Source organism: Pan troglodytes, chromosome 14 (genome assembly GCF_028858775.2).
Source record: "Pan troglodytes isolate AG18354 chromosome 14, NHGRI_mPanTro3-v2.0_pri, whole genome shotgun sequence".
Taxonomy (NCBI): Eukaryota; Metazoa; Chordata; class Mammalia; order Primates; family Hominidae; genus Pan; species Pan troglodytes.
In genome coordinates this window covers 114,415,745-114,431,371 of record NC_072412.2, presented here as the reverse complement: position 1 = coordinate 114,431,371, position 15,627 = coordinate 114,415,745, and the positions used below count along the sequence as shown (strand labels likewise).

Genomic DNA, 15,627 nt, shown 5'->3' with positions numbered 1-15,627 from the left:
CATGTGAATATCCAGTTGTCTCAGTACTGTTTATTGTAAAAGGCTATTTTTTCCCATAGAATCATCTTGGCATTCTTTGCAAAAATCAGTTAACCAGAAATGTAAGGGGTTCTTTTTGGATGCTTAGTTCTATTCTGTTGATATATTTCCATCCTATGCCAGTATCACAATGTCTTAGTTATTATAGATTTTAAGTAAGTTTTGAAATAGGGTTGTGTGAGTTCTCCAACTTTGTTCTTTTTTCACATAATTATTTTAGAGATTCTGGGTCCTTGAATTGTTATGTGATTTTAAATACTGGCCTATCAATTTTTGCAAAAAGTAATCTGGTATTTTTATAGAGATTGTGTTAACAATATTAAGTCTTCTAATCCATGAATTTAATATTTCTTTCCATATATTTAGGCTCTTTAATTTCTTTCAGTGATGTTTTGTAGTGTTCAATGTAAAAACTTGCAGTTCGTTTCTTAAATTTTCTTGTATTTTGTTTTTCTTATGTTGTTGTAAATTATTTTTAATTTTTCCTTTTTTTTCTAAACTACTGGGTAAGCATGTCAATCTCGTTTTTGAATTATGAATTGCTGTGTATAGAAATACAGATTGTTTCTGTGCCTTGATCATGGGTATTGCCATCCTCTTGAACTATATTCTTAGTTCAAATAGGATTTTTTTTGTAAATTCCTTAGAATTTTCTATACACAAGATTATGTCATCTGAACATAGAGATAGTTTTACTTCTTCATTTCCAGTTTGGATACTATTTATTTATTTACTTTCTTGCTAGGTTGCTCGAGCTAAAACCACAATACAATGTTGAACAGAGCTGGTGACAGCAGACACTCTTGCCTTTGTCCTCATCTTATGGGGTAACTGATCAGTCACCATTGAGTATGACGTTAGCCCTGTTTTGTTTTTGTTTCTTTTTTTTATTTTTTGGTACTTGCCCCTTATCAGGTTGAGAAAATTCCCTGCCATTCTTAGTTTATTTACTTTTTTCTCATAAAAGGGTGTTGGGCTTTGTCAAATGCTTTTTCTGCATATATTGAGATAATCATGTGATTTTGTTCTTTATTCTATTAACATGATATACCATATTTTCTGATTTTTGAATGCTCAGCCTTGCTTTCTTGTCATAAATCTCACAAAGACATATTGTGAAGTCCTTTTTATACGTGGCTCAACCTGATTTGCTGGTGTTTTATTTAGGTGTCTTAAAGCTATATTCATAAGGTTGTTGTTTTCTTTTTATCTGACATTTTTATTTGATTTTTGTATCCGGGTAATTCTGACCTGATAGAATGAGTCAAAAACAATTCCCTGCTCTTCTGTTTTTGAAAGTGTTTGTGACAGATTGGCGTTAATTCTTTAAACATTTGGAAGAATTCAGCCTCGAAGCCATGTGGATATTAGCTTTTCTCTGTGAGAAGTTTTTGATGACTAATTCAATCTCTTTACTTGCTGTAGGTCTATTCCAATGTTCTCTTTCTTCTTGAGTTAGTTTCGTTTCTTGGTGTTTTCTTGGAATTCATCAATTTCATCTAGGTTATCTAATATTTTGGTATACAATTGTTCATAATATTTCCTTTTAATTATTTTTGTTTCTGTAAATCCAGGAGTAATGCTCCTCTTTCATTTCTGATTTTAGTAAAAGAATGTTCCATGTTCAGTTGAAAAGAATATGTATTCCACTATTTCTGGATGAAGTGCTCTAAATATGTCTGTTAGATCTGGTTGGTTTATAGTGCTATTTAAGTCTTCTATTCCCTTGTTGATATTTTGCCCACTTGTTCTATTTGTTTTTGAAAGTTGGGCATTAACATCTTTAACCATTCAAACTAAATATTAGCCATAAGGCAAAGCTCTTTCCAGCAACCACAACACTACCTCTGAAGAATATGAATATATAAATTCATAGAGATCTGTTTTAGAGGGGTTGTATTAGAATATCCAGATTTTCATATATTTGCTTTTTGTACATTTTCACCATGGGTATTTCTATGCTTTTCAATGAACTTGTATATCATGTTAAAACACTTCATAAAGTTTTCCATGTTTCTCTTACATCTTTTAATGCATATTTTAGCAGTAGCATTCTGGAGGTAACAAGCTTTCCAATGTTTAATAATTTATCTTTCAGTAATTTTACAGGTGCTATCAATTTTTTATAATATTGCTCTGGGTACACAATTTCTTTACCTGACTGCTGTTCATGAAGGCCTTTAAAATGATGTGACAGACTTTACAAGGTCCCACACGTTACATGCAATGTTATTTATTCATACAGATTTACTTATTGATTTAGATATTCACAGTCCATCTCTACCTGACAATGTTTGCTATCTGTTTTATTATATATTCCAAGCACCACAGTCAGTAGATTCCGAACAAATATTTCAAATATTTGAAAATGAATGAATATGTAAGCATACCTAAGTTATATACATAACACCTGTGTTTGTATATCCATATGCTGGCAAAGAGAAACTCTGGAAAATAAGCATTATCTTATGAGTTAAATGAACACTTATTCTTCAGTAAATTTAACATGAATTCGAACGTAAGTTGTTATTTGTCATTCTTATTAATCACACTTTGTGTCCCTTTTTCAGACCTTGAAAATGATGTCAATCCATTTGATATTTTCAATGCAACAGGAAAGTTATTTTTAGGAGATAACACACACAACAATAAATGATTAGTTTTATGCTTATGAGAGAAAAAAACATATATCAGTATTTTGTATTTCAGGAAAGTCAGCCATAATGATAATCACTGGAAACTTCACTATCAGTTTAGCTAAAATCTTGGAATGTGTTTAAAATATTATTTGGTCTCATGGCACATGAAATTGATTTAATAACTGATATAGTAAGATTGTTTTTAAATCAGAGGGTTTTTATAAAATAAAATTATGTTTAACTCATCACTGTAAACAAGTATTCTTTGGTATATACATTGATAAACCATTTTAATTGTTCTAACTCTTTGGCTGAGAGTCAGACTTAATATGGGCTCTAAAATGACCAACAGGTAGAGAAGATGGCAAAAGAGAATAAGCAGGAAGACACTTACAGCTTACTCGACAGTACAGGAAGATCGTGAATGATCTCTTCATAGGGCTCTTCTTGAGCTAAGGTAGAAGCAGATAAAGGCTCTCTCATTTTTTCTTCCCAGGCAATTTCGGCTTTCAGCAGCATTTCCTCAATAAACTCAGAGGCAGCAATATCTACAAGAAAAAAATAAGAAAAATCAGAAAAATGATGAGTGGTGATAGCACATAAATCTATTTACTTTCAATAATTCCGATATGCTTAAAATGCTAAAAATTCATCAATGTATGAATCAAAACAAAAAACCTTAAAAGTTTATGGCTGGGATAAAATTGAAGTACTGTCATTTTAAAAGACTATTTTGTTTTACATCAGTGACACATTTAATTATAAATGAAATAGAAAATAGTATAGACTGGATGGTGATATGTAAAATAAAAAATCATTGAGAATCTAAGCTTGAGCAAACTTAATGTCATTTCATTTTCAGTAAAACTTGTCCTGCATCTTGGCGACTATGAACCAAAATTACAGAAAGAGTTACACTTTCCCATCAACTGGGTTATAAAGCATGTAACTGGCCTTCTATAAACATTCTACTAAATGGGTAGTTGTACAAGTAAATACTCAGTTGCGTTATTTAAACAAGGGGTCTGCCCTCTAGCCATAATATTTTTACCTTTATCAATTGCAAATATAAATAAATATATTTCCTTACAAATTACACATAACAGTAACATCTGAACACGTTTGGGCGCAACATAGTTATGTATCAATCAAGTTTATACTAACAACAATTACTGATATAGAAATTGATACAGATCATGAGGAAAAAAATCAACATTCATAACAATTAAGAACCTACTGGAGGCAGCTGCTTCTTCTCAATCGTCAGGACCAGACTGTGTGACCACCTATGTCTATAAATTAGAGTTATGTGGCCTTCTGGGCTGGTCACAGTAATGTAGCTGCCACAAGAAGATATTTATGTAAAGATTTTATCATTATTTGCCTCAGATTAAATTATATACATGTAAAAAGTAGGTGAGTGCTCAGCTTTCTTACTTTGGGAGATTAAATTTCTGTCCCACCTAACAAATTGTTTTTCCCGCAGATTTTTTTCAGGAATTTATTCCAAATTCAAGAAACATAAAATAACAGCAATATACTATAGTACTGATGATGACTTTCATTTGCTCAGTTATAGCATGGGTTTCTGGTTTACTGTTCTCTGCTCTATTCTTGCATCTGGTTTTATCTAGTTTTATCTTCTTGCTGCCTAGATTATTGGCATATCTGCTTTAGTTGAAACCTTTCACTGCATTATAACTCTTTGCGTTTTGCATGTGATAAAAGTATTTTTATTCAAGTAGCAAATCTTTACTGAGGATGTATTATGGGCCCAGCACTGTGTCTCATATTGCCAACAGGCCATGAATAAGGTACTAGGTTGCTGGTCGACTTTGCATGACCAATGTGGTAAAAGTTGCCTGAGAGAGTCCTCATGCACTGTGCTCAGATGACCAGTGCTGAGTCTAGACCAGAAGTGCATTCATTGCCTCCGTTCCTAAGATTGTCAACTGCATGCCTAGACATCTGTTTGAAATGACACTAGACCTAAATGGTGAGAGTATGCCATGGGAGTCCATGTAGTCAAAGGTCAGTCATATCCTCCCTTGTCTGGGAAATAAGCCAGGAATACGAACTTGAAAAGTGTGAGCTACTGTTAGAACCAGACTAGAGTTAGCCGAGGATGTGACTTGTATTCACAGTAAACACGTTTTTAAAAAGAAAATATCTAAAAATGTCTATTTGTTCTTTTGATATTTATCATTAGCATACTAATATACTTAATGTTAAGATTACTAGACTATAAGTAATATTAGCTTGATTCTCAAGTTTGTGACTATTAAGCTGTCTAAAATTTCTGTTTGGTAAATATTCAGTTTAACAGAGAAGATGAAGTAATAAACATTAGACAATGATACTTAATTCCAATAAATAACAAATAGAGAAAAATCCCTTCTTCTGGCTTTAACTGGAGATTTATTAGAAATTCATACTCCTGAAAGTATATCAAATGACAAATCTCAAAAGTAAAGTACATTTAAGTCAGCAGAGGTATAGCAAGAGGAATAATGTATTTATTAAGTTATTCAGATCAATTACTGTCTTCAATATTTTGATGTTATGGTATTACCTATGCTATGCTAGATTTTTCTCTTTGTTATTCAGAACTCTTTTTACTATTGCAAAAATAATTATGAATAGTAACTTTCTGTTAAATTTTGAAAGCCACAAAATTAATGTAGCATCCATTTATTAAATAAGTATATAAATATACAAAAGGGCAGTGACTGAAATAATTTTAGAAATCTTCAAAAATATATTTATTAAAAAATAAGTAACATTTAGTCAAGATTTTCAAAGTTTTAAATTTGCATAAGAATGTCAGCCTCTGTATTTTTCTTGTAGTTTAAATATCTGCACAGATAATAACGCTATTATTTTTCAAAAATACCTTAACGGATAAGGCATGTATTTGGTAGGATGAGATATTAGTTAAATAATAGTAAAAATGTATTTTAAAGTACGTTACACCGAATGAATCACTATCCTGAAAGTTTAAAACATGAAAGGCAAAATACAACAAAGTACAACAGTACAGTGTAGATTAAACTGTGAATAGCCTCTTGCAATGGAGGCTATTCACATCGCCTATATCATCGTACATAGGCGATGATGAATTGTGCTTGAACTGGGCTGGTTGTTACACAGCTTCACAGGCATGTCCAGCTCTCACTTTGTAGCTGTGCTGAAGATGGATGGATACTCCAATATGAAAGGAAGAAAACAGTACCTGCTCAATGGTCCAAGGATGCTCCTAACCTACCTGACGCCTTCTCCTCATTACAGTTCACGAGGTGTGGGTTTGCCTGATGCATCAGGAGAAGTTTCACCAGGTTTGTCTGAAATATTAAAGATAATTGAAATGGGAACCACCATGGCAGAAGCTAGGATTCATCAGTAAGTCATACACTGTGCTGTCCAACTAGCAGCCGGCATGAGACAGTATCAGCATTCCCACTCAGAAGTCCTTCCTGTCCCCTTTCCCAGTGCCTTTTCTAAAAATGTCAGATACTCAAATTATTTCAGCCCTTTCTGGATTCAGAACAAAAATTATTTATCCAATAAGGATTTAATCACTGAAGATTTGAAAAGGACACTTTATAACTTTCAGGTTTATATTATACGTATTTTTAGGATGAGAAACTAGTTACATAACAGTAAAAATGTATTTTAAAGTAAGTTACACTGAATGAATCACTACACTGAAACTTTAAAACGTGAAAGGCAAAATACAACAAAGTACAACAGGACAGTGTAGACTATATGCCATAATATAACCCGAAAGTACATAAGCTATACTCCTTATGTGAGGAATTATATGGTATAGTGTGTTTTGTTCTGTTTTAATTGAGCAATTCGTTGAAGTCTAACTTGTTGGCATTGTTCCTCTATGGCAGCAACATGGGCAGCAGGAACCTAAAGTCACATTGGACCGTTAGAAAAATGCAGTCTCAAGTTCTAAGAGTTAAGTGACTTGATAAATTAACATATATTTTAAATTATTATAATATATCACACATATAAAGGGTATATATAATATACATGTGTTATTGAAAGGGCAATAATGAAATAAATTTCCGTATACTCCACTTTTAAAAATATGTACTCGACTTTTTTTTAATGACATCTTCATGTGTTTCTCCCAAAACTATGCCTGTCTCTATTTCCCGGAGTTGGCCACTATCGTGACTTTTCGGCTAACCATTAATATCTTCTCTATATGCTTAGCACACACATATGGAAGTATCCCTAAGCAACATATTGCTTAATCTGTTTGTGACATTTATAGAAATGAAATCCTATTGTATAGATTCTGGCATGCCTTGTTTTCATGGCTTACCACGAAATTTTTGAGTCATCAGACTTGATGGGTTTAACCAAGGCTCATTCTTTTTCTTGGCTGCATGGAATAGTATTGTACAAATATATCACAATTGATCCACCTTTCTCCCAGTGAATATTCAAGCCATTTGCAGTCATTTATTTGTTTTTAAAAGTAATGTTCCCATAAGTATTCTCATTTATATCTCTTGGTGCACACATACGATACTTTCTTCAGGATATATGTACTTAGAAATGAAATTGCTGGGATATCAGTTTGGACAGCATCAAAGTGACTAGATAGTGCTAATATATTTTTTTCCAAGAGATTGCTCAGATTTACACTCCCACTCCTAACAAGGCTTTCTGCTGCTCTACGTTCTACTTAATAGCTTTATTACCAGGCATTTACTTGTTGTTAAATTCTTGGGTGTAAAAGAATAGAGCATTGTGGTTTATGGCACATTGCTTTGAAAATGGAGCAGGATTCTCCTGGATTTCTTTTTGGTATGATTTTATATAATGCTTTTTAAAGTTATTACTTTCTAGGGATTTGCCAGTTTTGCCTAAGTTTCCAAGTGTGCTGGCATGATGTTGTTGGTTATATCTTCTTATTGTGCTTTTCCTTTTATTCTCTTTTTAATAGCTGTGCTGTTTGTGTAGTTATGTTTCCATTTGCATGCACACTATCAGTCATTTTGTGCATGCCCTATCCATCTTTCTGACCAATATTTCCAAAACTTGGTTCATCTCATTAATGCTTACAAGAACCAATTTGAGGTATTGTTGATTTTTTCTATGGTATTTTTGCTTAACAGTTCAATCACTTTGACTTTTATCTGTTTTATATTCTAATTTATGCATTCTGTGTTTGTTTTATTAATCTCTCTCCTTTTTATTTTTATTTATTATTATTATTATTTTTTGAGACGTTGTTTCACTTTCTCACCCAGGCTGGAGTGCAGTGGCGCCATCTTGGCTCACCGCAACCGCCTTCTCCCAGGTTCAAGCGATTCTCATGTCTCAGCCTCCAGAGTAGCTGGGATTGCCGGCATGCACCACCACACCTAGATAATTTTTATATTTTTAATAGAGTTGGGGTTTTGTCATGTTGGCCAGGATGGTCTTGAATTTCTAACCTCAAGTGATCAGCCCGACTTGGTCTCCCAAATTGCTGAGATTACACGCGTGAGCCACCGAGCCTGGCCTGTTTTACTAACGTCTTAAAAACTTTGTAAGTTGTAACATTATTTTTCAAACTTGTCTTTTACAATATAGACATTTAAGGTTGCTATGCAACCTTAAAGGCTGTAAATTTTCATCAAGTGAAAATTACCACCACTTTCTTTATGTCTCAAATAGGGACAGAGAAAAAGCAATTTTTTATTATGATTCTGTTCCAGATATTTTAAAATGGTCATTGTATGTCTTTTTGATTTATAGAGAATAGTAAGTCCTGAAATAATGTGTGTTTCTGTAATACAAAGTAGCTCATACTCAATTGATAAACGTTGGTGGTACTATTTTTTCCTAGGCAAGAGGAGTCAAAACAACGTAAGTCAAATCATAAAATTAAAAGACCTCAACTGTGTTGTGCTGGACGGTGAAGCCGTCTTAGCTGTATTTCTACGAATATTCTTTTTTTAAACAGTGAAGTAATTTAAAGGCAATAAAATGGACACTAATAAGCGCACAGTTATAAAATTTGGGCAAATGTGTGTACCTGTGTAATCAGCACCACAAATAAGATATAGAACATTTCTCATCACCAACAGTTCCCCCCTGTCCCACTGTGGTCAGTGTTCATCCCATACAAGAAAACACAGTGTGATTTATAGCACCTCAGATTAGTTTTGTCTATTCTTAAACTTCACATAAATAAAACACAGAAATGTATATGTTTGCCCAATATAACATTCTTGAGATTCGTCCATGCTTGTGCATGCATTGACACTTTCTCTCTTCATTGTTGAGTTGTAGTCCACTGTACAACTACATTACAATATGTTCGTCATTTTCTTCTTGAGAGTTGAGCCATTTGTTTCTGGCTCTTTGAATAAGGCTACTATAGACATATGTCATTTCAGTCAATGTAGTTTTTCATTTTTCTCTTTTGAACATTCTAAAATAGAATTCTGGGTAATCTGGTAAGTGTATACTTAACTTTATAAGAAATTGCCAGAAAAGTTTACCAAGTGGTTTTACTATTTTTTTATCCTCACTGGCAATTTTGCCACATGCTCTCCAACACTTGATATTGTCATAGTAAAACAATTTTAGCCACTGAAGTACTATCTCACCGTAGGTTAATTTACATTTCCCTGATGACTAGTGACATTGAACACTTTCATGTGCTTAATGACCGTCTTTTGTGAATTGTCTACTCAATAATTTCTTGTCCATTTATTACTGCATTGTTTAACTTTTTACTATTAGTCTATCTGCATTTTTATATGATCTGGATGCATTTTTCGGATATATGTATTGTAGTGGGAAATCAGCGACTGGAGAGACCAAGTGGTGTTCAGGAGGGCATATTTTAGGTGTACACTGGCTCAGCAGACAGGCACCCTGAAAATCTGAGCAGCAAACAAAGAAAACAAACATCTTTTATGCACCTTGAGGCGGGAATTACATGATGCAGGAAGCTGGCTTACAAAAGCGAGAACAAAGCAGTTAATTATCAGGTGACATTCTTAGGACTCAGCTGACATATTGGGAAACATGTCTTCCAACTCATGCTTATGGATCGTGTGACCTTGCGGTTGCACAGCAAGAAAAACAGCTTACAGAACTTACAAAATATGTGGGGGAGAGATATGGTTAATGCTGCACAGACCTTACAGAGGAGCAGTTAATATTTTTTCTTAACTCTTACTTGGGGTGGGTGGGGGGAGGCGCTACTTCATGCCCATTCTAGCGTAAACTTAAACTGTAAACTTAATTTCTTTTAATTTTTCAAGTTTAGTATTACATATATTTCGTCCCATTCTGTGGCTTGCCTCGTCATATTCTAAAAAAAAGTCTTTTGATGAGCAGAAAGACACTTTTATTTATTTTCTTTTAAGTACCATATCTGTACCTATTTTTATCTACTCAAAGTTCATCATAATATTATACTATAGTTTCTTCTGAAAGCTTTACAATTTTAACTTTTATATTTGTGGTCCACTTCAAGTGAGTTTTTGTGAATGCCATGTAAAGGCCCGGATGGTCCAGCACCATTTGTTTTTCAGCAACATTTGTGGAGAAGACCATTTTTTCTTATTGAATTGCCTTGAGACTTTCATAGGAAATCAACTGGCTTGTTATGTTCATTTGTAGCCACTATATTTTAGGTTCCATTGATCTACTGGTCTACCCTTGCTGTATTACCTAACAACTTTATGTGTATAGATTTATAGCAAGTTTTGAAATCTTACAAGTGGAAGACTTATAGTAAGTCTTGAAAATAGTCTGTGTCTTATTCCTTCAAGAACATTTTGTCTATTATAGGTACTTTGCATTCCATAATTTTTAGGATGAATTTTCCAATTTCTATAAAAAAGACTGCCAGGCTTTAGGTTGGGATTGTTTTAAATAGGTAGCTACTATATTAGTTTGATATGCCTTAACAAATCACCACAAGGTTCGTGGCTTAAACAATAAAAATGTATTGTCTCACAATTCTGTAGGTCAGAAGTCTGACACAGGTATCACTGGGCTGACACCAGGGCTCTGGTAGCGTGTTCCTTTCTGGCTATAAGGGAGAATTTGTTTCTGGCTTCTGCAGTTTTGAGGTCACCCACATTCCTTGGTTAATGGTCCCTCCCCTTCCACCATCTTTAAAGCAGCAATATTGCATGTCTCTGACCATTTTTCCACAGTCACACCCCGTCTGTCTCTCAGCCAAGAACAAGTCTCTGCTTCTAAGGTCCCATGTGATTACACTGGGCCCACCTAGAGAATCCAGGAAAATCTTTCCAGCTGATGATCCTTAGCTTAGTTACAATGCAAAGTTCTTTATTTAGCCTTGTAATATATTGACAGGTTCTGTGGATTAGGACATGGACATCGTTGGGGGCACTATTCTGCCTTCCCAGATACCTTAACAATATTCAGTGTCTCAATGACAACTGCATATCAATGAGTGTGGCTTACCTCTCTATTTGCATAAGTTTTCAATTGTCCCTGCAACATTTTGTAGTGTGAAGTGTACAAATATTGCACATTATTTGTTAAACATATTACTATCTATGTTATGCTTGTAACACTACTGTAAAAAAATTGATAAATTCACTTAACGGTTCTAATTTTTAAAGTTTTTTGGAGATTCTTTGCTATTTTCATTATCCTTTCCCCTTTCCTAACCTTGCCTTTCATTTTCATTTCTTGCATTATTTTACTTGTTAGAATGACAATGGTTTCTTCAATCTGCGGTGGGGTTTGTTTGTTTGCGTTTGTAACATTTTCTGTGGCATTTTTCATTCATGCTGAGCATTTTGCCCAGGCATTCCAAGAGATCTCCTTAAATAATTATGGCTCTTGCCAGTGTTCTCACTATAAAAATAATTAGGTTTTCAATAGTATGCCCTATTGCTAGATTCCCTACAGGCCCATTCAAAATTAGTGTTTGGTTTTGCAGAACACAAATTATTTCAGTAGTACTTATTCATGTTATAGCAGGGTGCTTATACTTAGAAGTTATTTTGACTTCCAAATATATCATTTGCTAAAGAAAGAGAAGCTATCTTTAAATCTGAAAGATAAAATATATATTGTAGGTTCCCAGGACATTAAAATAGTTGCAAAAATGAGTATTGCTTTATATTAAAGATTCGAGGCATTTTCTTGCTTTTATATCATATGTCAGAAATGAAGGAAGGAAGGAAAGAAGAAAATGAAAGAACAAAAAAATAAAATATGGAGTAAGGTAGGGAAAAATTAAGGCAGGAGGAAGGAAGGGAAAGAGAAATTCAGAAAGAAAAGAAAAACAATGAAGGTCAAAAATTAGTTAAGATTGCCTTTGTTTTCCACAAATTTGAAAGAATGGCCATAATGCTAAAGCTTTTATATCTTTGCAAAAAGGTTAGAGTATCAGAGAGTCTAATAATTATGTTGCGTCACTAAATTCAATTTGCTGTTTATAGAACTCCAAATAAAATCATGTGCAATCTCCCAACAAACTACTGTTCTCTACAGCTTCAACTGCGGAAAGCATTTAAATCATAAAAGTAAATGTTTCCTACGAGAAAATCTTTAACACTAAAAGTAATTCCATTTTATTTCAGGCCTGTAAAAATAAACATTCATGTGTGAAATAAGGAAGTTTCTCCTACTAGGGGAATTCCTTTCTTTTCATAAAGTCAATATTTCCTATGTGCTTCCAATTAGAAATCACTGAGGCACTTCACAAAACTGAATTAAGCAGGCCAGGGCTAATTCCAATTACTCTACTCTGGAACATCTGTTTTAACCTCACAAAACATCTTTAGGTAAATTACTTAAAATGTGAGCAGGTAGAGTGTGCTGTTCAACTGCAACTCATCTTTGCTATTAAAAGAATTTCATAATCAGCAAAGTTATCAGAGGTTAAGGTGACTAATATTCAGAGAGAAAGAGAGAGAGTGTGTATGTGTTGTGTGTCTGTATAAAAGGAAACACTAAGTGGCTAACAAAGAAAGTGTATTTAAGCTGAAATTTGAATTAATATTAGTTACTGGATATAGACTTTACTTATTCTTCAAATAGTTGTATTTCAGTGTGGCTAAATTTATCAAGATTAATTTCTTGAGAGTGAAAGTATCTCTTTAAAAAGTTAAAATATAGCAGTGAGTATTTGGAGCCAGCACTCATTCCTTCCTAGTTCAGAAGCTAAAAATGATTGATTTAATTTAATAAAGAGGAAAATATAATGTTAAAGTCTCTCAGAAACTCAGCACTTGCATACCCCACTTGAATTACATATACCTAAGCTCAATGGTGCATACTCTACATTGCAATGAGTAAATGTCTCTAACTCCGAGAACCATGTGAACTATTTCAGATCTAATATTTTAGAAAGTCTAATACATTACTACTTTTAATGATTCAACTATGATTTCTTATTAACCAAACAGTTCTGCCCTCATACCACAAAATAAATACTTTCTAATCACTGCAGTTTTCCATGTAATTGTCCTTGTATTTCTTTTCTGAAACACTCCTCTTTTATTTCCATTCGCAAATCTCATAATCCTCCTCTGCCCGTGTCCAACCCCTCCTCAGTCTCCTTTTATGGAACTTTCCTTTTATACAGTTGTCATAGTTGTATTTGTGTAGCTATAACGGAATATCTGAGACTGGGTAACTTATAATGAACAGAAATTTATTGCTCACAGTTCTGGAGGTTGGGAAGTCTAAGATCAAAGTGCCAGCAGGCCTTAGTCTCTCTTCTTTCAAGATGCCCCATTAAATGTTGCACCCTCCAGAGGGAAAGATCATTATATCCTCACATGGTGGAAAAGCAGGAGAGAGAAACACTCTTGCAATTTCTTTTTATAGTCGTATTAGTCCTTTCATGAGGGTGAAACCCTCATGACCTAAACACCCCTCATTAGGCCTCACATCCTAATTTTGCTGCACTGGGGATTAATTTTGAAACACACAAATTTTGGGGGGACACATAGCAACCATTAAATACGGTGTTGCTCACAAGATATTGCCTTTGGTTGAAATCCCTTTCATTTGTGCATGATTTCTTTTAGTAATACATCCCAAATGCAAATTATTTCCAGTGCTACCAAAGCCCTTGCATGTGCCCGGGTTTCTCTTGGAAATCTCCAGGATGATTTCCTGCAAGAACCAGTCTCAAGGGGTGTGCGCACTCACCTACTGCTCACACATTTATTCAGTGATCATTAGGGCATTTATTGATTCTCTCATTAAACAAATAGTAACTTAGCCAGTATTCTGTGTTGGCTCCTGTCTGAGATATGATGATATTTTGACAAGCCAAACAAATGTTCCTGCATTCACTTCTTACAGACTAAAAGGTGATACAGATGAATGAACTGACAACTACAGCAAGTTGTGGTAAGGCTGTGTTTATGATATGGGATATGCAGGGTGCTTGTACAGGGACAGGAGAGGAACCGTCATATGCAAATTCCGAGCATTAGGAAAGACGGCCAGTGAAGTGACATCTCAATGTAGCTGTGCAAGGTAAAATTTAACAATTTCAGGAAGAGCAAAGAATAGGCTATATGTGGTGGTGCATTCTAGACATGAAGATACATTCAGTATAGCTTTAACCTCACATATGGTGGGGTGAGGCTGGAGAAATAAAACACGGGACTTAAGCAGGGCCTCTGACACATGGAGACTTATAAATGGTGCTAAGGAATAAGTATTTTATTTCAACAGCAATGGAAAGGATACTGTGTTGACACAGTGTGACTATGTCTGCATGTAGAATGATTACTGTAGCCTCGTCATTGACAGAAGAGTGGGGGAGGGGGATAAAAACCTGTTAGAGGCTGATGGGTTAACCCAGATGTAGAGATGCTAGTGTCCTGGGTGAGGGGAGAGGCAGTGAGGAGGCACAGATTGACTGGTGGTGATTATAGCTTAAGTATCTCAACACAGTCCACTGGGTAGGAGTTTGTAGGCTCAGTGTTCTGTTAGGCATGAGAGAGGAGAGAGAGGTAGGAAAATGGCAAAGGACTAGTTTTGTGGTGAATAAATGACAAAACAGAAGAGCAACAGATGGGGATGGGAAAGAGAAGATGATGGTTTTTTTTTAAACAGGTGGTGTTAGAGGACAGAAAAAAAGAGACAGCCCCTGGGTATACACAGATGCAGAATTTGGGAGAGGAACAGAGAGGAGGCTTCGGTAGCCATGAGCATGTAGACAGCATTTGAAGCTGAGGGTGTGAGAATATTTCTCAAAGCCATGGCAAACATCAAATAGGAGCCTAGGATGGCACATGAAGCTTGTTAATACTCCATGGTCAGAGGGGTAGGGGCATAACCCGACTGTTTTCTCCAAAGCAAAGAAGAAATAAGTCACAAAAAAATTAAAGTTCTGAATATAGCTTAATTTTTATATACTTGGGTAAAAATGTATTTGAGAATAAAAATGGGTTTTTAAACATTAAGATGTATGAGTTATGTCGTACAAAATACTTTGGGAAACAAAAATACTTAGATTCCAGCATTTGTACAAATATTTTCTTATCTTTGGGTGTAGTATTGCCAATTCTGTTGTAAATACTAAATACAGTAAATACATACAAGACTAGAATGAAATTTTACTTCACATACAACTCATGAAAGAGTTGTAAAACCAAAAGACTTATTGCTCACCTAATTTATTCAGTTCCTAGTTTTTGAAAGAACAAGCATCTCTTTTGTTTTCCACTGCAAAAGTTAATATATTTATAAAAGGCAGTTTTAAAATATGTACATCATCCCACTATAAATGTAAATAATAAGTACAGTTATAGATTGTGAGCTACCTCCTTCTCCATAAAGGTATTTACATTTATAAGGTCTTTATAAGAGTGAAATTACTGTGAATGTCTCTAAAAATGCCATTAGTCTCTCTAAAATGTTCACATTTCTAATGCTTTTTCCCCTAAACACAGATACAATATATTTACAGCAA

At 34.3% G+C, this 15,627-nt stretch overlaps 1 protein-coding gene across 4 annotated transcripts in view; it reads right to left on the bottom strand.

Moving 5' to 3' along the window:
- Nucleotides 1-15,627, bottom strand: part of MYO16 (myosin XVI) — a 711,002-nt gene that overhangs the window by 380,817 nt on the left and 314,558 nt on the right. For all 4 annotated transcript variants that reach the window (XR_008538898.2, XM_054665553.2, XM_054665554.2 and 1 more), the window contains exons 8-9: nt 5,944-6,019; nt 3,073-3,226 (exon numbers count right to left, since the gene is read on the bottom strand). Coding sequence is in view for 3 of the 4 variants with exons in the window: in XM_054665553.2 (XP_054521528.2) it covers nt 3,073-3,226; nt 5,944-6,019 (230 nt within the window). In the remaining variant the exon portion in view is untranslated. The remainder of the gene's footprint in view (nt 1-3,072; nt 3,227-5,943; nt 6,020-15,627) is intronic.